Source organism: Magallana gigas, chromosome 6 (genome assembly GCF_963853765.1).
Source record: "Magallana gigas chromosome 6, xbMagGiga1.1, whole genome shotgun sequence".
Taxonomy (NCBI): Eukaryota; Metazoa; Mollusca; class Bivalvia; order Ostreida; family Ostreidae; genus Magallana; species Magallana gigas.
Window position 1 is genome coordinate 12,859,942 of NC_088858.1, and position 19,205 is coordinate 12,879,146.

Below are 19,205 nucleotides of genomic sequence, written 5' to 3' on the forward strand. Positions count from 1 at the left end.
GGAACGAGGATTAGAGCACCAATTCCATCTTGTTTACGAGCAAACACGGATCCAAATTTTGTGAAAATTCTGTCTTTAGCCACTACATTTGTATAACATGTTTATAAATATGTTTTAGTATGCATTTAATTTTGAAATTTGTTAATAAAACTATAAAATAATAAAAGTCTGCAACTTTGTTTAGTTATTTTGAAGATCATCCTAGACGTACATTTAACTTACGAAAAAAAAAAATAGAAAATGAAATGATTAGTACCCTTTTATTTTATTTAAAACATGCACAAAAATGAAGATAATAGAAAATAAAAAACAAGTAGCAGTATTATTGGAATTTCATTGCACTGAAAGTTAATCCTCGTCATCACTTCCGCCCCGGAATCTAACCCCGGCGGTGCTTGGAGTCGAGACCTGCAAGGTCTCCACCGGAATACCTCGGCGTTTACCGGCGATTGCACTTCTCAGGGAGTCCTCTCTCTGTGGATCTTTACCTAGTCTCATTTGATTGTGTATAGTCAACAGTTCTCTGAAACAGCAATTCAAATATAACGAAAAATATTTGTTAAACATGGTTTTATCAAAGTGAGTTAAATGACGCTCAATAACACCGATGAAATCTTTTATTGAATATATTGAAACAATGATAAACTAGTATATCCATCTAACCAAAAATAAAAGAAGATGCATCACATTATTTTCAGACAGTGTACTAAGTCGCTGCTATCTACATACTTTAATTCAAAGCGCCGGTCCCGGGTCTCCTGCAGTGTTCTCTTCAGTTCATGCAGCCTATACTTGCCAATGTCTTTCCCTGAATGCTGTCGAATGACAAAGAGTGTAAAGTAATTAGCAAGATAAACCGTCTTTAGGCATCAGAGTTGTATAATAACTATATGTTAAGTAATAGTACACAAAAAAAGAAAATTTAAACAGTCAAAGGGTTCTTAGAAATGTTCCCCGTTTTAACCACACGTTTTTCGCACACAAAATTATAGATGGGTGCGAAGAAGTTGCAATAAAACCTGATAAGCCATTGAGGTTTACAGGTTCAAACCACAGATCTGTCGTTGGTAAACGGAAATTTATCCCGCTAAAGTCATAGAGAATAAACTAATTTTTGACGCACTGACTTCCCCTACCTTGATGAGTTCGACAACGTCGTCCGTTGAAATAAGGACACCCTTCTCCTCGTACGACCTGGGAAAGAGTTCTGGCAGGTCTACGTCCTCCTTGTCACAGAATCTCACGATGTACATCAGACTGCCCATGAGCGGATCCAGCGAGCGTTCCCTTCGTGAGGGCGGTAACCGAACTGTTACCGTCAGGCCTCGCTTCTCTCTCAATTTGTGGACCAGCAAGGCCAGCTCCGTGTGTACGTCTGTTCCCTGTGTGTGGTATTTTTACAGGGTTAAAACATATATGAAGTATATATGCAGATTAAAGAAAATATAAAACGAGTCAATCAAAGTGGTTACTTACGTCCAGTTCTATTTTCTTCAGGGGACTTTTCTTTTTAATTTTGGATGACCAGGGTTTCAGAAGTGTCATGGCTCCCTCAGAGGTAATCAGATTGTAGGAAAGCTGGGAAGTTGAACAGTGAATCATGTGTAAACGTAAAACTGAACCCATTGTATGTACATTGTACAGATTTTGTCGAAATCCAAAGCTGAAGTAAACTGACAAATGTTGGAATAATTTGTTTTCATGTATATCAGTACTTGTCACTTTGTACAATATGCAGTTCTCAATTATTAGTTGTATGTACAACCTTACCAACTTGTATGTTATCTAACTGAACTGTTGGAAGGTGAAGATTTGTGTCGATAAAAGGAAGAACCTTTTATTGCAATCATAAACTTTCCCATCTTACCTTCAGAGTGTGAAGAACTTTGTTACTGGGTAAAACCCTTGCAATAACAGGGGCAATGTCGTCTGGTATTCTATTTGCCCCGATGTCTAGAATTGTCAGTGTTGAATTGAGACGGAGACACTCAATCAAAGAGGAACCACCCTCCTTCCCCACTCCATTCATGTTCAGAATGAGACTCTGTAATCCGTGGTTGTTCTAGAAACAGCATCAAATAGACGGGCGATATATTTTTTTGCAACTCAACAAATTTTAGCTTAGTGGAGGCAAAATCGTGCACTATCTAGAAAAGTTCCAAACGGATCAAAGAAATGCACAAATATAAATGCTTTAGTTACGGAATAAAGATTTATTAATTTTGAATAATACCCGAAGTCCTACAGCCAGAGCGTGTGCGCCAGGCCGATTGATTTGGTTCCAGGACAGGTCCAAAATCTCCAACGTGCTGTTTGATTCTGTTCATAAATAAAAATGTATGTTTAACCCCTCTGAAAACGATTTAATCAGAAAAATAAACTAGCGATGAATTGAATTTTTTTTTGCAATGTTTCAACATCTTATAATATCAAGACTTCAAAAACTTGTCAAGGGGAAAAATACAAATTGAATCTACATGTACGTGTATTTTACTCAGCTCTTTGAATTTATTTCTTTTCGATATCAATTTAAGAAACCGATGATATGATGTACTTGCCCAATACTTTCCCAAACTGAATGGCCGATTCGTCACCGATCCCATTTCGACTAAGCAAGAGTTGTTTTATGTATACATTGTGCTATAATGAGAGAAATTACATAAAAATGTCATTTGAAAATTTAACAATTTAAGTGATAGCACGAGGAATTTTCTGTGTCGTTCATATACCTCTAGTATTTCGGCCATAACTTTACCTCCGACATCTTGAATTTTACAACCTAAAAAGAAAGTAATGAATTTTGTTGATAAGCAATCAACACATTAACATGCTCATTCACAAAAATAAAAAAAAATCTCAAGAGCAGTCTCAAAGTCCACGCACCTGTCAGATCGACCTTCCGAATGTGAGTATTGTTTGTGAGTATGTAGCGGACCACCTTCGCTCCTGGAACCCCAACTGGATTATTGGAAAGGTTCTTGAAAATAGGGAAAACATGCGTAATTTACTACACATAACAGCTCAAAACTTTTGTAATATAATGAAGGATGTAGACAAGATTACAGAAATCAAATAATCAACGGGGTTATTTGAGAAAAGGTAACAAAAAGAGCTTAGCTTTGCGTGCAGGGTTACAGAAATCAATATTCTTTCTACCCTATACATTTGTTGCTTGATGATGAGGGAAATGTGATAATTTATTTCCCACCAAAAAGATCATATTTCCCGAGGGCATCGCCCGAGGAAAATTTAATTTTTCTGGGAGAATAATTGTCATATTTCCTGAACATTTATGCAATAAATGTTTTATTATATAGAACATCATATAATTTTACAAAATACATCAAGTTCTAATAGTTTTTCGACTTTACAAAAGCAATAACGTCGTGAATGTGTGATTGCCAATGATTGTCTCGTTTTTCTTTAATTCGATTCATAGATAGTTAAATCGGTTTTTGTATAATGAGAATTAAAATAATTCAATATTTATATATAATTATATATAGTTTTGTCTTTGTCCCCGATTGGACACTACGTAACGAGTAATGCATGTATTATCTATGGTGTTCCGATAGGGCCACTTTGACCATCGCACTTTATATGCGAAGGCGAAGGAGCGATAGTAGTATCGCTTCTTCGCCTTCGCAACTTCGCCATCGCATCTTCGCACTTTCGCTCTAAAGGCGAAAGTGCGAAGGTCGAAGATCACATTTAGGTCAGAGCCTGTAACTGCAGGCAATATCCTGTGAACGTATTTTTATGTGTTACACTTGTCATATACTGGAAAGGACAACAGGAGAGGAGTGATTTTGAACAATTAAGTGTAATATATGAACAAACTACAGTCCGGCGTACTCACTATATCAGACACGTAGTGGTTTTGTAGAAGCATTTCCGCCAGTGCGTGGATATGTTTTCCCGTCATTCCATTATCCTCTAGATCTATCTTGGAGAAGGTCGAATTGTCCTGCAAACCAGTGTAACTTAGAAATAATATGTAATAATTACAAACAATTCCCATTAATATGATCTCTTGATTTGTTGGTCAATTTACAAATTGTAGGAATAGTAGAAAATAGGATTGCCTTCATCTCATAGCCCATTGCAGTACAGTCGTTTTTGCTGAGGTATCTATGTCGAAGTTTAATGTCGTCATCTGTTGAGTGACGTAAGAGGTAATGATTGGGTATTACATTCAACTTCCGGCACATGCGCTTATATTCCGGAAACAATCCATCATCTTTGATTTGTTTGGTTTTTTCATCAACGATAAGCTCCAGACCAACTACAAAATCAAACAGAAGAATACAATGTAGTCGAAGTTACATACATGTTACACCGTGCAAATTAACAATATTAATAAGACTTTTTTTGTTACTGAGTTTTTATTAATGACCCAGATCTTGTCACTTACCCAGTTCTTGGTCGAGGTCTGTATCGTACTCTTCGTCCTCACTAGAGATTTCGTCCAGCCTCTTCTTCTCCAGACGACTCGGTGTTTCGATGTTCCAATACTTTTCAAGCTCACGCTTTAGTTTACTGCCCCTCAACAACCGTTCTTTTTTCTCCGCATATTGTTCGTCTGTAAGAATAGGGACATACTCCCAAGGTTTGGAGGATGGCTGTTTAGAAACTGTAGATTTGGCACTTGTAACAGATGGAATAGGACTGGCCAAGCGACTGCTTAATTGTATTTTGCGCATTTTAGCGCTGTTTTTTCTTAGACGTGTGACACTGTGACTTCCGGTTCCACTTCCGGGACTGGAGGGTTCGGAAACAAAAGAGAGTGTGGCGGATCTCGGTGGAAATATTAACGGGGGCGGTGATGACATACCCATGTCATATCTGCCTTTTTCTAAGGCCTCCATAACTTATGCGTATAAGAACTGTAATGCAATTCAAATATGTACATGTAGTAGTATTACGTGTATATTTTTAACAGAGAGAGAGAGAGAGAGAGAGAGAGAGAGAGAGAGAGAGAGAGAGAGAGAGAGAGAGAGAGAGAGAGCTTACTCACCTTTCAATTAATTTTCAACGATCATTTCTAGATTGTCAGCCATAACTGTTCACAAAACGAAAACACCACTTGGAGATTAATTCTTCGTGTTGTAGTAATCCTGATAATCATCTTACAAGATTAATTGCTGGGTCACTCGGTTCAAAGACCATCAGATTTAATAACTTTCAGATTTATTATTTTACTTTGAAATAATTTTAACTTTGCTGTCGTGGAAGTGTCATAAAAGTGTTATATCTAATGTACATATTCAATACAGATGTTTGCCTCTGCCCGTGATTGTTTGCCGACTTTCTCTATAATCCACATTTGTTTGCATACAAAAGTCCGTAAATCGCCGTTCCAATATAGTGAATGCAATGTCATTTAAAGAGTAAACGAGGAATTAATAATACAGAGGTGTTCTGGGTTTTGTTATTACCGAAACAATCTGAGCCTCTTGACTTGAATCACGTTTGAACTCACGATGGAATTGCTCTTCATATACTCATGGTTTTTAATTTATTTTTTAAATTCTATTCATCTTTAATTTCATGCTTTACATGTATATGTTTGTTCAGAATTTTTTTTTTAAATGAAGATATCGAACATAACATTGATCTCATGTTACTATGAACTAAAAGCATACACCGGTATATATACAAAAAGTAGCGTCAATCTGGTATTCCAAAAAGGATTCGACGTTTTTATTTTGAATTATTCTTGCAAAATTTTATTTATGAGAAAAAAAATTAAGAAATTTTGAAAATATAGATATGTTAGCTATGTAATAAGCGTCTCACTATGTTTGCATTTGTTATTTTACATATGTATGTGATATGAAAAAAGAAGAGAGAACAATACACTTTCTTAAATCAGAATACAGGGATTACCTTGACATATAGCAATAGATATAAGAAACAATTATACTGGTATATTATAGTATGATTTAAATCTTTTATGAGCAATATTTTTAGTATAAAATCCCTTTATTATCCTTTCCCCCATAATACAACTACATTGTAGGGTGAAATGATTCCATTAACCAAGAATTTTCGATAAGAAGGTACGATTATTGAACATTAAATCATGTTCTTGTATTGGACCCCACATCATTGACACACACAAGCCTGTATGTTGATTTGTTGTGCATCATTCCCGACTATCGACAGTGTGTCACCGTCAGATTTTTGCTGCACCCTTTCACTTCTTTGTAGTACCTTAATCCTGAGATGTGCAATTATCAAGAACCACACCCTAGTGTGGTTGCATTGGCATTTATTATAAGCATAAACAAAAATGGCAGTCTTTATTCTGTTTCTCAGTAGGCTCAAATTGCAAACTTTGGAATAGGTTACACTTCTCCCACGTACATGTACGTGTACTTTGTGTCAATGAACTTTTTCTGTTAGTATTTCTTCGATTTCGGAACCTACAATGTACCATGCAGTGCAATGCACGCATATGAAGCATCTTAATCTAATCCACGGTCTTGTCTGTAATATTTTCCAGTGTGATTACAATCTTGGCAATACTGTCTTCTCTCGTTTGAGTATTTTGTGATATTTGATATTCGATATCTGATATTTGATATCTAAAAAAATGTACATGTACTAGTAAAACGAATAATGATCGATCTTCGTTTTTATCATTCATGAATTCCAACTGATGTTTTATTTTTTTAATTTCTACTGTAGATAGTTTATTGGTACACAGTTGTCATACTTCGTCTATCTCGAAGATTTAAAAAAAATAAGCCGTCCGTTTTCTAATATATGGATAGCAATTTATAGTACTGTACTTAATTAATAAATGCATAAAAACCAATTAAAATAACAACAGATTACTAGTATCCTTTTTTGTTTTCTTATACATGTATGACACAAAATTCCTTATAGTCAACAAAACATGCTTAAGATGTGATGCATAGTTTTTTTGTTTGGTATAATTATAAGTAACATACGAAATATAACTCATCTTCTATTAATAGGATGGTTCAATGATATATTCACATTTACAACGGGAACACTGCGTAGATGGAAAATACGGTTGAATCGTGTTGTATTGCATGTATGGACTGCAATGTGCTCGACATGTATAAAATTATGTCTCTGAATCATTTTTTACTATATTAACATTAATCGTGCTATTTAAAGCCGAGAAAGCCCACATCCTCCCAAACTAATCGACTTTTAAGCCATGTTAAACGGGGATGAATTTTAGTGCTAAGTTACCAAAAACACCTGAAAACTTTTCGCGTTCCTTCAATAGGTCTGCATATGACTAATCAAATTTAAAAAAAAACCCTCCAAGATTCGACAGAACAGTAGAAAAATGCACAGATGTATATTTCGTTTCTGGTTATTTCATTGGTTAAAACAGGTCTTATAGTTGGTGCTCGATTATCCCTCAATCAAATAGACACACCCCTTCTATGTGGTATGCAATGGTTGCAGCAAAATGATTGTTGCATGATTTGTTTTCACTGGTAAAGAAATAATCATACATTTATGTGTTTTTCTTTCGAAATTTATGCCTGCAGATTCCGCGTTTCTGGGTTACAGTTTACTTAATCGAATGACGTATTCCCTTTGCATCCCAATACATTAAAGTTCCACGATTTCCAACCAAAAACACGGGAGATTGTGACAATACGACTAAATTGATAAACCTGCGAACATCTATTCAGTAATCATGAACCTTGAATGGATTATCCCCCAGAAATCTTGTCAATGCGGCCAAAGAAGACGAGACCCTTTGAAGTGTTTCCGCTCTTTCTTTCGCGGGAACACATAAATAATAGGAGGAGCGTCACCCAACTGCGTAATGAGAAATTTTCAATATTTATTGTATTTACCTAAACACAGGTTTCTTTTCAAATATTGCTATATAAAAGATGGTTGATATCAGCTAAGGCACAACAACAACAGCATGTTGGGAAAGATCATTTTTGCGAGTTTGCTGGCTACATGTATTTTTGTGTGTGCGAACGCCGTTCCAGTATCTGTAAGTAATTGAAATAATATTTTTTTCCTATTTAAAAAGTTGCATAATTTATCAAAATAATTTCATCAAACCGAAAAAGGGGTGTTCGTTCAAATGCCCTTCTTGTTTTATTTATTTCTTGAACTGGAGAAAGCATAAATTGAAATTGGAATATTTGGAAAATAAGCCTTGCGCCATTATAATTCGGTGATATATTTAAAAGAGTTTTAATTTTCAGGGAAATGATTTGAAGTCAATGCAAGAAGATCTGATAGAGGTCGAGCGAGCTTTACTTCGACTAGGCAGTCAAACGGATCCAGAGGCACCGATTCCAAATGTGTGTATACGTTGTCATTTCAAGTATGCGGTTTTATATATTTGTCAGTATTTACTAGAATTTGGAAATTTAAAAATAAAAAACACGATCGTTAGAGAATATTTAAATCATTTTAGGCATCCATTAACAATTATGTTAACCACAAGAAGCCACGAGTCCGAAAGATAAAAACTAAACATGTTCACAAACCAGCGGAACAAGAAGGACTCGAGTTCGAATCCGACATGTCGCTCTCGCCAGAGGAGAAGGAGGACATGGAAGAAATGGAATCGAGGGGGCGGATCCGGAGAAAGGCAGTGGCCAATGACATGAAACTGTGGCCCCGTGGGATTGTGTACTACCAGTTGTCTAGTAGTCTAGGTCTGTTCTCCTTTGTACAACTGATGAATGAAGAATTCAGAACAAAATTTGTTGTATAATACTATTAATTTCCTTAAAACATTTTTGTATTTATTTAACAAAGTTTTGCAAATTCATTCTTTCTTACGGATTTTTTTTTAAAGATAATATATTTTTGAAGAATTAATTTCAATTTGTTTTATAATACAAGTTTTTTCTAGCTGCATATCTGTAGCTCCCGGTCTGAAAAAAATTCGAATGGGCGACCTGGTCGTCCATCCGCATTTTCTAGACCGGGAGCTACATTCACGTTTTCATTTCTTTTCTCCTGTGTGAATTTATTTCCTTAATTTACTTTATTAATTTTTTTTTCTCGAATAATTGAAACTGTTTAAAACTCTTAGATGTTTAATGTTTTGAACTTACAGATGGTCAGGCAGTCTCTAATGTTAAATCCGCTATGAAACTGTGGGAGGATAACACTTGTCTGAGATTCAGGGAATACAATTCAGCTTCCGGATCCTCGGATAGGATTATTTTTGTCGGATCACAGGGGTAATTAATCTAATTACTAATACATGTATATCATTAGTTGGTGGGTCAACTTTGTAGAGTGTTGATTGTTTTATGCTGCAAGATTTATTCACTGTAATGATATGCAGTTATTTACATTATTTCCTTATATCGCTTGTAAATATTATTGTTGTATATATACTAAGACCCCTTCATTGGGTCCCAGAAATGTTTATTAAAAGCGAGTTTAAATAGTTAATATCACTCACTGTAGAAAATATTTTGAAAAAATGCAAAGAAGTTATCCATCAATGCAGATATTGACTCGGTTTTCAATATGTTTAAGTTCAGCTAATTTCTGTTGATAAAAACAGAAAAAATGATTTAGGTACCTAGTTCAGAATAAGTAACCTCTTATTTGCCTTGAAGTTATGTTTTTTTTTTCAGCGTTATAATATTAGAACTATTTCATTATCTATATATTACACAGAGACTGTTTTGCTAAGAATATAATCTCCAAACACCGGTTCCAAACATCTTTGCTTTCAGATGCCAGTCTCCGATTGGTCGAAGAGGTGGTCCGCAGGAAATCACGATTGGGGGAAGCTGTCAACAATCGGTTTGTTCACGATGATCAACCTTATATAATAAGATTGTTTTTTTTTAATTCAAACTTCTATGTTTTTTTTTTATTAAAAAGTACACATTGATTTCGTAGATTGGATCTATTGCACATGAAATTGCACATAGTATTGGATTTTACCACGAGCACTCTAGACCAGATCGGGACGACCACGTGACTATTAACACCAATAATATACAACCGGGTTTTGAGGGGGATTTCCGGAAGATTGGCGCCAGGAGTATCGAGGACATTGAACCATACGATGTGTCCTCTGTGATGCATTATGGTCCAACAGTGAGTGTCACACCCTGTCACGTGATATTAACAAACTCCTCAAGCTAGATATAAATTGAGAGGAAATAATAATTTGGTGATTGCAATTCGTGTTCGATTTGTGTTGCAGTTTATGAGTCGGGACGGGCAGTCTAAAACAATAGTTCCACGGGTCAAGAACCTTCTGAACACGATGGGTCAGCGAGATGCACTGAGTTTCCTGGACATTAAAACTGCCAACGATCTCTACAAATGCGCAGGTAAGTACGTGTTTGTAACAAGAAGTTTGTCTCTTGCCTTTAAAGTTCATTCCCAAAGTAATCATTACTCTTTTCAATTTTTATATTCGTAAATTTTTCAGCAAGTTGTCCAGTAAAGTTAAACTGCAAAAACGAAGGCTATGTTGGACCAAACTGCGCCTGTCTGTGTCCCAATGGTTTGACAGGGAGGGATTGCTCGGAAGTTGTCCAAAGTAACACCAGTAGGTTGATCTACTGATTGCATGTGGTTGCTATTTTCATTTGACTTAAATTTAAATCCGTTCATTCATAATTGCTGTACCTTTATGATTTTATATGAGTTTACGCCATTGCTTTTCAGACTGTGGTGGAGAGTTGACGGGAACGAGCGGAGTTCTCGCTTCTCCAAATTATCCCAGAGATTACTCATCATATGCTGACTGTCTTTGGGTTATCAAGGTTTAAAGTTTGAATTAAGAAAAATTTATTGGCCTATTAACATTAAGAAATTCTTAAGTTCTAATATCTATATTGATAGGGCAATTTATTAATAGAATTTCAAGAATTCCGTTGTATCGATCAAGGCTTCGTATTTTAGGGACCAGTTGGATCAAGGATAACACTTATAATGGAGGACTTCCAAGTAGAGGATGACTCCACGTGCTACTTTGACTGGTTGGAAATATTTCTTGGTGGACCACACATAGGGGGCGCTCGGTAAGCAACTCAGTATGGCCTCAACAATGATTAAGCCGGATTTTGCCGAAAACATTTGAAGTACATGTATCATTAGCAAAGAAATTAAAATACATGCATCTGTCTCTTTTTATTGTATTTTCAGATTCTGCGGAGAAGAAAGCGGAAGCGAGAACAGGCCCCCGCGGACCATAGAGTATCCTGGCAATACTCTGCTGATCAAGTTCCACGCAGACGACTCGAACGAGTTCTCCGGATTTCGAGCCCGATACACCATACACTCGTCCTAATCAAAAGAAATCAATGAATCTGAATCATCATGCATTTTAAAACGAAATCAAGTGTATCGTCCAGACGATGTTTTAATCGTGAACGACAATTTATGTTTATCTTATATGTACTAATTGAATTGTGCAACGCTGAATTTTCATGGGTTAAATTTTTTTAAGATTGATGGAAGAAGTTTTCATATTTTTGCTTGAATGTATAATAAACAGGTACTAAATAAAATCACTCTAAATTAACAAGTATTTTCTTCTTTTTTTATATTAGGGTTAAAATATGGTAATGCAGTACAAACAATACTGTATAGGGGGAACTATTCGTCCACGTTTTATTTTCGCTGTTTTCGCCCATGTCGCAAGTGGGCGAATTTAAGACTGGGAAAATTCTAATTCTCCAATTAGAGCCATTTTAACAAGACCTTTCAGTAGGACGTAGCTCAAAACAAGTTAAAAATGACGCTGTTTCAAGCGAAATAAGCACCGATTGTGTAGTCTAAGCTAAAAAGCCATACATATCTTGTTGATTTCAGAGACCATGACTGAGTCAGCCTGAGTGGCTGACAATGAAATAGACAGGCCTACGTCACATTGCTGTTTGGCACGGCTACCAAAATTCCTTCAAAGATCTTGTTAAAGAGAGATAGAACCATTTTATCTCTCTTTAACAACTTTGTATGGGTGAATTCAAATCGGTCGGGGCAAAACCGTTTGCAAGTGTAGAAAGACGAAAATAACACGGGCGAAAATAACATGTGTATAGACAAAATTGATTATTATGAACATTTTGAGATGTCTGCAATCCTGAAATAACCCAAGAACATTGTTTTATTTACTTCGGAGACCGTATATATAAACACTGCCACTTTTTTAAATTTGCTTTTCATAAAGACAAATTGAATATTAACAAACTAAATATAATATATCAATTGCAGATCAACGATTAAAATGTATAAACTGACGATTGCAAAATATATATGCAACTTTAAATATACCCAAGTTTATTGAAACTGACAAAAAAATCAGAGGAAAATTTGTTATAAAATGAGATTTAACTCATGTGCACTATTACAAAGTTACATTCGGAGACTAATTCTTAATATTTAATTTGTTTGTCTTTTAATGTGTCACTTTCTTTCCCAACATAGTTACACGCATGCTTTTCGCCATGACCTTGACTGGCACCAAGCTTAGAAATTTTAGTTCAAGGTCACTACAAATCCCAATCCTTTAGACAGTCCTTTTGATTAAGTCTGTACTGTGTCCATAGATATGTAACGTTATACATGTATGTCTATGCTGTGTCTAAAGGAAAGAATTGGCTCTATAATGATTTTCAAAGAGATCTGTCGCTGAGACCTTCACTTTTGACAAAATTAGTATATAGGTTCAGAACACATCCTCTCCTATCAATCTCTCACCAGAGGGCGTATTACGCTGCGCTACAACACCTCTGTTAACGTCTATATGCCAAGAATTTTCGCAAAACCCATTCTCAATCATGATAATATGTTTTACGGTGCTACCGTTCTTGCGAGCGCAGCAAGAATTACACACACCTTGCATCTTTGTCAACTTATAGTTTTATTTAGGTATCAACGACCGTCAAAGAATTTTTGAGAGAGTATTGCTCTACAATAAGTGTGCTAAAGGTACTAATTTTAATGGTTATGATACATACAGCGCAACCCCCTTCCCAGAGAGAGAGAGAGAGAGAGAGAGAGAGAGAGAGAGAGCCAGCCCGGTACCAGTTTGTAGGTGTGTAATTTCCCACTTTTAGATTTAATAGTCTGACTTTACGCAATATCTACATAATTTTTTAACTGTTTATTTTTTCATTTTATTCCTTTTTATTTATTTCAAAATGTCCTATTGTTTATTTCCTCCCTACTCATGCATGCACAATTAGCTTAAAAATGGATCGCATGCCAAGAAATGCCGTCCGGTTTAGAATAAGCCTAGCTAACGGTCTTCAATTATACACTTAATTAAGGTCAGCCGCATTTGCTTGAAAACCCGCAATAAGGGATCGAGCCGAACTAAAGTTTCAGAGATTTGGGTCAGCGGCTGTTTACGACAGTCTTTAGAGTGCCAATGTTTATAGCTTAGAGATACGTGTTGGGATAAGAATAAAAAGGACACAAGCTAAGATTTGGAAGACAGACACTTTGTAATTAAAAAAAATAATTATGTGATTTTCCTCTTTTACTTATTCATCGTCTCCATATTGTTTACACTTAGAAACACAATCTCTAAGAATTATTTCTCTCTGAAATACAGAATGTTATGTTTTGTTTGGGTTTTTTTTTTTTATAAACCTAGCATTTTTTAAAAAATTAAGCCGATATACGTACATGTAATATTGATGTACGTCATGTAAAGTGTTAAATACACGGGTATCTTTTTTGTTAAGAGAGTTTTAATTAAGGTATGGCTAACTAACCTTGTATTAAAGGAACTGAATAAATATGAAATATTCAATCGGATGTAAATGTATGACCACCGCAGGGTTTATTATTATGCGATGTTTCATATAATAAATGTTACATGAAAGTTTATAGCGTTAATTTTTAAGGTATGCTGTAGAATGTATATAACACTTTTTTTATTGTTAGTTTTGAATATATTTCGTTAAACAGACACTGCACCGATCAATTATCTGTATTGGTGGGAAATCCGAAATGCAAAAATTCTGGTAAACCGGTAAAAACTAAAACAAAAGTTGTAAAAATGTCGAATTTTTTTCGACCATGGGTGGAGACACGGCCGGCTGTACCTGTGCATAGACGTGTAATGTTGCCGTTGAATAACAACATGCAGGTACGTAACTACTTGTTTATGGATGATTCATAGTGTAGGTGATCAATACATTAAAGTTACCCACTCAGTAGAATGATAACTATAGGCTATATTTTAGCAAAAAATTAAGCCGAAATACTTATATAGTGAATATGCAGAATTTATATAAAAGTCAATGTACGTGTATTTGACAAATTTATGTTGATATTGTATGTCATGTCAGTTATTCAGTGAAGCTTTATAATTTTTTTAATTTTTATTTCACATGCATATTTTATTGCAATAGGACCACAATGATATGGAAAATAAGAAAACTCCACGCAAAGTAAAAGGATTTTTTGAGCTGAAACATTCTCAAAGAGGAGAAAGGAAAAGAAAATACCAAAGCGCTTTTCAAGAAGCTTCAAGCTGTGTTCACAGTGATATTTCCTCCATCAAAGTCCAGTTCAATTTTGATAATGGACATGTTTTATCCTTTTTTCCCCGCAAAGTGTCCCCTGATGAAAATGCTAGTTTGGAAGATGAAGGTGTTAAGAAATCTCAAGACCTTGCTGTAATTCAACAGGTTATTGCAGTTAAGGACAAGTTCAGAATTTCTGACGAAGCTTTACATGAACTTCATATGATTGGTTCAATAATACCAAGCAAGTCAGCCATCAATACAGAAAAATACCGTCTCAACACAACTCTTGAAATAATGAGCCATCCAACAGTAAGTACATGTACCGTGCTTTTTTATGTGTTGACCACTGACTTATTTAGCACGTTTTATTATCTTATCATTTGAATATCAATTTTTAGAAACCGATCGATCATAGCACAAGCCAATTTACTTTTATTTATTTTTTTAACAAAGGCAGACTGCAGTACTAGAAAGCTAGAGCACATTCTAGAGTTTGTACTTCAACACCAAAAATACCAGAAGTATATTGAGAATGACACTGTTACCCTGCGTTTTTCCTGTGATGGTGCCAAAATTGCCAAAAATATCTCCTCAGTAAGAGGGGTGTTCAAGATTTTGGCACCAAGACAGTCATTGCCAGATAAGCTTGAAGATTTGAGCATGTGTCCGGAAGATGAGTTTACTCTTTTCTTTTACATTGGTGAGAAACTTTGTATTTATTGAAATTTCCTGTCATGTATTTTGGAATTATTATTTCGATTATCACATGTTTATTTCAATTAAGGAGATGAAAATCGATGCAGTTTAGAGGAATATGCCTCTGGGACATTAAGAGACATGGAAAATGTTCAATTGAATGGAATTGTAATCAATGGAAGAAAAATCTCTGTAAAGTGGTAAAGTTATCTCATCATCTACGGTTATCGTTTTTTTTTATTCTATACCCTATTTGTTATTATAATATCATTTCAAATTCTAAACTGGTACAATTATATATTTTGTAGGATAATGACTTGTGATTGGAAGGCACTTGCCTTACTGAGGGGAATTAATGGCGCTCAATGCGAATTTTTCTGCATGTGGTGCCACTGCTCCAAAAAGCAGATATGCGATTTCAGTAGTAAGTAACTGTTGTAAATTGATAAAATGATACAAACATTGTAATAAAAACAATAGCAATTGCTGGACAACTAATGTGATTTTATAATGTTTTTTGTAGTCCCATCTTGGTTGATACAGAGATCTAAAGAAGAACAACAAACTGTTCTAAATTCTGAAAAGAAAACGTTCGGGTACAAAGATACAGATCTCTGCCCTTTCATTTCATACCATGACATGCCCATTGATGATCTTCACATGCGCATAAGGATTTCTCTAAAGCTCTTCAATCAGGTACATTGTCTCTTATTAATATACACGAATGTATACTTTTAACGACTCTGCTAACTATCTGCATACACAAGATCTCATTGCTTGATTTTGACAATTTTAAATTCAGCTTGTGACCTGGGCAATAGACCAGAAATCTGAAGACAATTTGAAAAGAGAACTGAAACGCGTAGGTGTCAGTTTCAGAATGTGGGAGGAAAGGGGGGATGACAAATTGAACACCAAAGTGAGGAAATGGTCTCAACCAACAGGTATATATATGCCTTTCTTTAAAAAAAAATACTATAAGTGTTTGCAGTTCTTGTAGCAAATCTTCTGAAAAATATTTGCCATTTCATTTGTAGGTGATGATTTACGTAAAATTATAAGAGACGTTCAAATCCATCATATTCTGGACAATAAAAAGGACAGGCACTACGTATCAATAGAAAGCCTTTCAGTACAGCAGTTGAGGGACGAATTAACTAACAGACAGCTTTCCAAAAAAGGAAAAAAACCCGAGCTTGTAGCCCGATTAAAAGATGCTGTCGGAAATAACACTAAGGTATATTTACAGAAACTCAAATTCACTGAATAACATTTATATTTCCTGAATGTTTACATAGTAATATAAAACTTTTCATTCATGTTGTTTTAGATGAGGAGGAATGTAGGCTCTCGTCTTCAGGTATCGTACGACTTTTCAGAAGATGAAGAACAGGACCTGGACGTCGCAGCCCTGCAAGATCTGTGGTCAGGTTTCCATACGCTCATGGAAAGTCTCCGGGCATTACCTGGAACAGATAATTACAAAGATATGGAAACTTTTGCAAAAGAAGCAAAGGAATGGGCCACTGAATTTCGAAAGCAAACCTTCGATGAAGATGTTATCCCATACATTCATGGTGTGTAAAAATGTTAAAGATTCTATAAAGGAATCATACAGCCTATCCCTACTTCTTTCAGGGTATAAAATTCATTTTGTTTAAATTACATTTTCAGCTATGGTTTATCATGTACCACAGTTTCTGCAGACATACCACTACATACATGATATCGGGGTTGCCCAAGTTGAGCGTAAAAATTTTGACCATCGTCAAGCGTACTTTGGAAGCACCAACAGAAATGGGTCCAAATGGAAAAAACATGTCTCAAAGCAGGTACATACCATTATTCAGATAGTCAATCTGCTTGATTTGTTTCACAAATTTTTCTGCCTTCTGCAATGAATAATTAATCAAAGATAAATATGCATTTCAGTCCTTGTCATACTTGTGATCTTTAATTACAGATTCTTGAGAGGGAAAATAGAATGCTTTGGTCCAGTCTACATGGAACTGTACGTGAAAAAAGAAAATATGTAAAGTCTTAAATACCGTCGTTTAGCTACAGTCCCAGTAACCATGTTTCTACGAGACCTCGTAAAAGTTACGTGAATCCAGGATGGACCACGAACATACAGTATTACAGGGTCACATAGCTGTGGTCGGTTCTCCTCAGCATCTTTCCACGTGCATCTAAACAAAGATTTTTATAATGAAGCAGATCTTTATTATTATCAAGCAATATTTATTAAGAAGCCCACAAAGATGAACAAATATTGTATTTCTATGTATAGAAATGTTGTTTTGTTATATTAAAATAATATTGTATCACACTTTTGATATTATTGTTATTGTTTTTACTATTACAATTAAGTAAATAATGTATAAAATTGATGTTCCTTATTGCAATAATATTGTATCACACATTTGTTATTATTATTGGTTTTTTTTAAATTAAGTAAATAAACATTCACATTGGATTAAATTTATATAATCATACCTTTTACAATTATTGTGTTGGTATTGCTTTCTCTCCTTATATCCCCACCAGACATGAATAAACTCTTTGAAGGAGACAAATGTTTCTGTTGATGTTTTGTAACATCTATTTGACCAGTTCTCTCCAATGGCAGAAGTCATTTCTTCACCTGTAAAAATAAACATAAATTACTTAACAATTATTTTTAGTAACCGAACACTTGCATTCCAAGTATGTCTTTCAAGATACCTCCTGTCTCCACTTGCATGGGACCAAAACTTTAAATAGACTTGTCATATGCTCAAGAAAACAATTATCATAATATTGCTTCAGATAGTTCATTACCTGTGAGGTAGAAATCCACATTTCCATTGTCTGTTGGCAGAGTATCCATCAAAGACCTGAAGTATTTATTAAAACTTGCACAAGAAAAAGGCACTTTCACTGTTGTCCTCGACTGGATGCCTAATGCACCATCAGGTGTACGGCGTGCATCGCCTAAACTGTCAAAGATGGCCTGTCGCAGTGCCATAATGTCATCAGGGTTGTTCCTGCAGTCTATTTTGTTGGAATCTAAATTCCTGCGGTGAAGATGACAAGAGAGGGGGTTTCCTTTATTTCTTTCAATGAATTGCTGCAATTCCTGGTTTCCATCTAAACTGACCCAGGTTGATGGTCCCTCCCAGTCCTTCCATTTTACTAGCACTTCTTGCTCCCTCCTCTCTAAAATGTCTTCAATCTCCCATAGTTTCTGAGATAAATTGTTGAGAATAGTTTAAAACATGAATGATTATTCTATTATTGTTTTTCTTAATTAGTTTGGATAATTCATAATTTTTCCCGATGTAGGATATTCGTGATCTAAGAGTGGCGCTAGATCCGCCTACACACTTTGACTGAGATTTGTATACCTGCTTCAAATAAATATAAATAATAGAATATAGTTCTAAAATACACATAAAGGTAGATCAAAAGGGAACCCTAACGATATTTAACGATCGCAAACCATAATATATACATAGATATGTCTATACATATTATAAACATCATCAGGGACTTGTACTATGATTATTACAACTATTCTTAGAAATGAATATGTTACAAAAGTTTAAATGTAAGTATATACGATATTTGTATAATAATATTTACCGTACCTCTTTCGACTTGTTTTCCTTTAAACTTCTAAAATTTAAATTTTCCTCCCAATCTCCGAATCTTACAGGGGCTCTTCTCTTTCTCTGTGCCATTTCTTAGATAAGAATGCAGCTGAAGAAAGCACACAGGGAGCTCGATTTCACTTAATCGGTTCATCGCCGTGGTAACGCTGACCGCCTGGGATGTGGTCACTAATTTATAACGGGGTTGTGAAAGCGGAATATTGGAGCAGAATTTCTTGGCATGATATGACAGTAAATTATGGCTCTTGCTGATATATATACATAAAATCTCTATATTAAAAAAAATTAAAAACAAATCATACGTCAATGAGGCAGGTACCGCAGTCTATACTGAAATAGCTAGTACACGCATTACAGATGTTTGATCCAC

At 35.2% G+C, this 19,205-nt stretch overlaps 4 protein-coding genes across 5 annotated transcripts; 2 read left to right on the forward strand and 2 right to left on the reverse strand.

Moving 5' to 3' along the window:
• Positions 1–296: 296 nt before the first annotated feature.
• Positions 297–5,284, reverse strand: LOC105320387 (leucine-rich repeat-containing protein 74A). Its single transcript, XM_034469121.2, has 13 exons — positions 5,018–5,284; positions 4,415–4,886; positions 4,086–4,285; positions 3,860–3,967; positions 2,884–2,977; positions 2,730–2,779; positions 2,559–2,640; positions 2,234–2,319; positions 1,868–2,062; positions 1,477–1,578; positions 1,137–1,382; positions 730–815; positions 297–523 (listed from the first exon to the last, which is right to left on the reverse strand). The coding sequence occupies exons 2-13, from the start codon at positions 4,866–4,868 to the stop codon at positions 349–351; spliced, it is 1,878 nt and encodes a 625-aa protein (XP_034325012.2). The 5' UTR covers positions 4,869–4,886; positions 5,018–5,284; the 3' UTR covers positions 297–348.
• A 2,569-nt stretch (positions 5,285–7,853) lies between these two features.
• Positions 7,854–11,313, forward strand: LOC105320388 (blastula protease 10). The gene is made up of 11 exons (XM_011418314.4): positions 7,854–8,002; positions 8,220–8,318; positions 8,435–8,678; positions 9,086–9,212; positions 9,720–9,789; positions 9,889–10,089; positions 10,199–10,328; positions 10,430–10,549; positions 10,669–10,766; positions 10,906–11,024; positions 11,149–11,313. The coding sequence occupies exons 1-11, from the start codon at positions 7,928–7,930 to the stop codon at positions 11,291–11,293; spliced, it is 1,428 nt and encodes a 475-aa protein (XP_011416616.3). The 5' UTR covers positions 7,854–7,927; the 3' UTR covers positions 11,294–11,313.
• A 1,900-nt stretch (positions 11,314–13,213) lies between these two features.
• LOC105327491 (uncharacterized) lies at positions 13,214–17,281 on the forward strand. Its single transcript, XM_011427995.4, has 11 exons — positions 13,214–14,104; positions 14,370–14,795; positions 14,940–15,186; positions 15,271–15,382; positions 15,491–15,606; positions 15,706–15,878; positions 15,985–16,126; positions 16,220–16,419; positions 16,513–16,759; positions 16,857–17,014; positions 17,146–17,281. Exons 1-11 carry the CDS (start codon positions 14,015–14,017, stop codon positions 17,224–17,226), a joined length of 1,992 nt encoding a protein of 663 aa, XP_011426297.3. The 5' UTR covers positions 13,214–14,014; the 3' UTR covers positions 17,227–17,281.
• Positions 16,441–19,060, reverse strand: LOC117691889 (uncharacterized). 2 transcript variants are annotated; one of them, XM_034478803.2, is made up of 6 exons: positions 18,812–19,060; positions 18,003–18,408; positions 17,679–17,826; positions 17,231–17,371; positions 17,023–17,074; positions 16,441–16,648 (listed from the first exon to the last, which is right to left on the reverse strand). In XM_034478803.2, exons 1-5 carry the CDS (start codon positions 18,902–18,904, stop codon positions 17,056–17,058), a joined length of 807 nt encoding a protein of 268 aa, XP_034334694.2. In that variant the 5' UTR covers positions 18,905–19,060; the 3' UTR covers positions 16,441–16,648; positions 17,023–17,055. The 2 variants fall into 2 exon arrangements, with proteins under 2 accessions (XP_034334694.2, XP_034334693.2); XM_034478802.2 differs by lacking the exons at positions 16,441–16,648; positions 17,023–17,074 and having other exon boundaries at positions 17,167–17,371.
• Positions 19,061–19,205: the final 145 nt, after the last annotated feature.

Excerpts from the sequence above, each read along its gene's own strand:
- LOC105320387 (XM_034469121.2), bottom strand. The coding sequence starts at position 4,868 with ATGGAGGCCTTAGAAAAAGGCAGATATGACATGGGTATGTCATCACCG. Across the intron at positions 2,978-3,859 it reads ACCACTACGTGTCTGATATA|AACCTTTCCAATAATCCAGT; the intron begins GTGAGTACGCCG and ends CCTATTTTCAAG. Across the intron at positions 2,320-2,558 it reads TCAGTTTGGGAAAGTATTGG|AATCAAACAGCACGTTGGAG; the intron begins GCAAGTACATCA and ends ATTTATGAACAG.
- LOC105320388 (XM_011418314.4), top strand. The coding sequence starts at position 7,928 with ATGTTGGGAAAGATCATTTTTGCGAGTTTGCTGGCTACATGTATTTTT. Across the intron at positions 8,679-9,085 it reads CCAGTTGTCTAGTAGTCTAG|ATGGTCAGGCAGTCTCTAAT; the intron begins GTCTGTTCTCCT and ends TTGAACTTACAG. Across the intron at positions 10,090-10,198 it reads TGATGCATTATGGTCCAACA|TTTATGAGTCGGGACGGGCA; the intron begins GTGAGTGTCACA and ends TTTGTGTTGCAG.
- LOC105327491 (XM_011427995.4), top strand. The coding sequence starts at position 14,015 with ATGTCGAATTTTTTTCGACCATGGGTGGAGACACGGCCGGCTGTACCT. Across the intron at positions 15,187-15,270 it reads TACTCTTTTCTTTTACATTG|GAGATGAAAATCGATGCAGT; the intron begins GTGAGAAACTTT and ends ATTTCAATTAAG. Across the intron at positions 15,879-15,984 it reads CTCTAAAGCTCTTCAATCAG|CTTGTGACCTGGGCAATAGA; the intron begins GTACATTGTCTC and ends TTTTAAATTCAG.
- LOC117691889 (XM_034478802.2), bottom strand. The coding sequence starts at position 18,904 with ATGGCACAGAGAAAGAGAAGAGCCCCTGTAAGATTCGGAGATTGGGAG. Across the intron at positions 17,827-18,002 it reads TGTGGATTTCTACCTCACAG|GTGAAGAAATGACTTCTGCC; the intron begins GTAATGAACTAT and ends TTATTTTTACAG. Across the intron at positions 17,372-17,678 it reads CAACACAATAATTGTAAAAG|ATGCACGTGGAAAGATGCTG; the intron begins GTATGATTATAT and ends ATCTTTGTTTAG.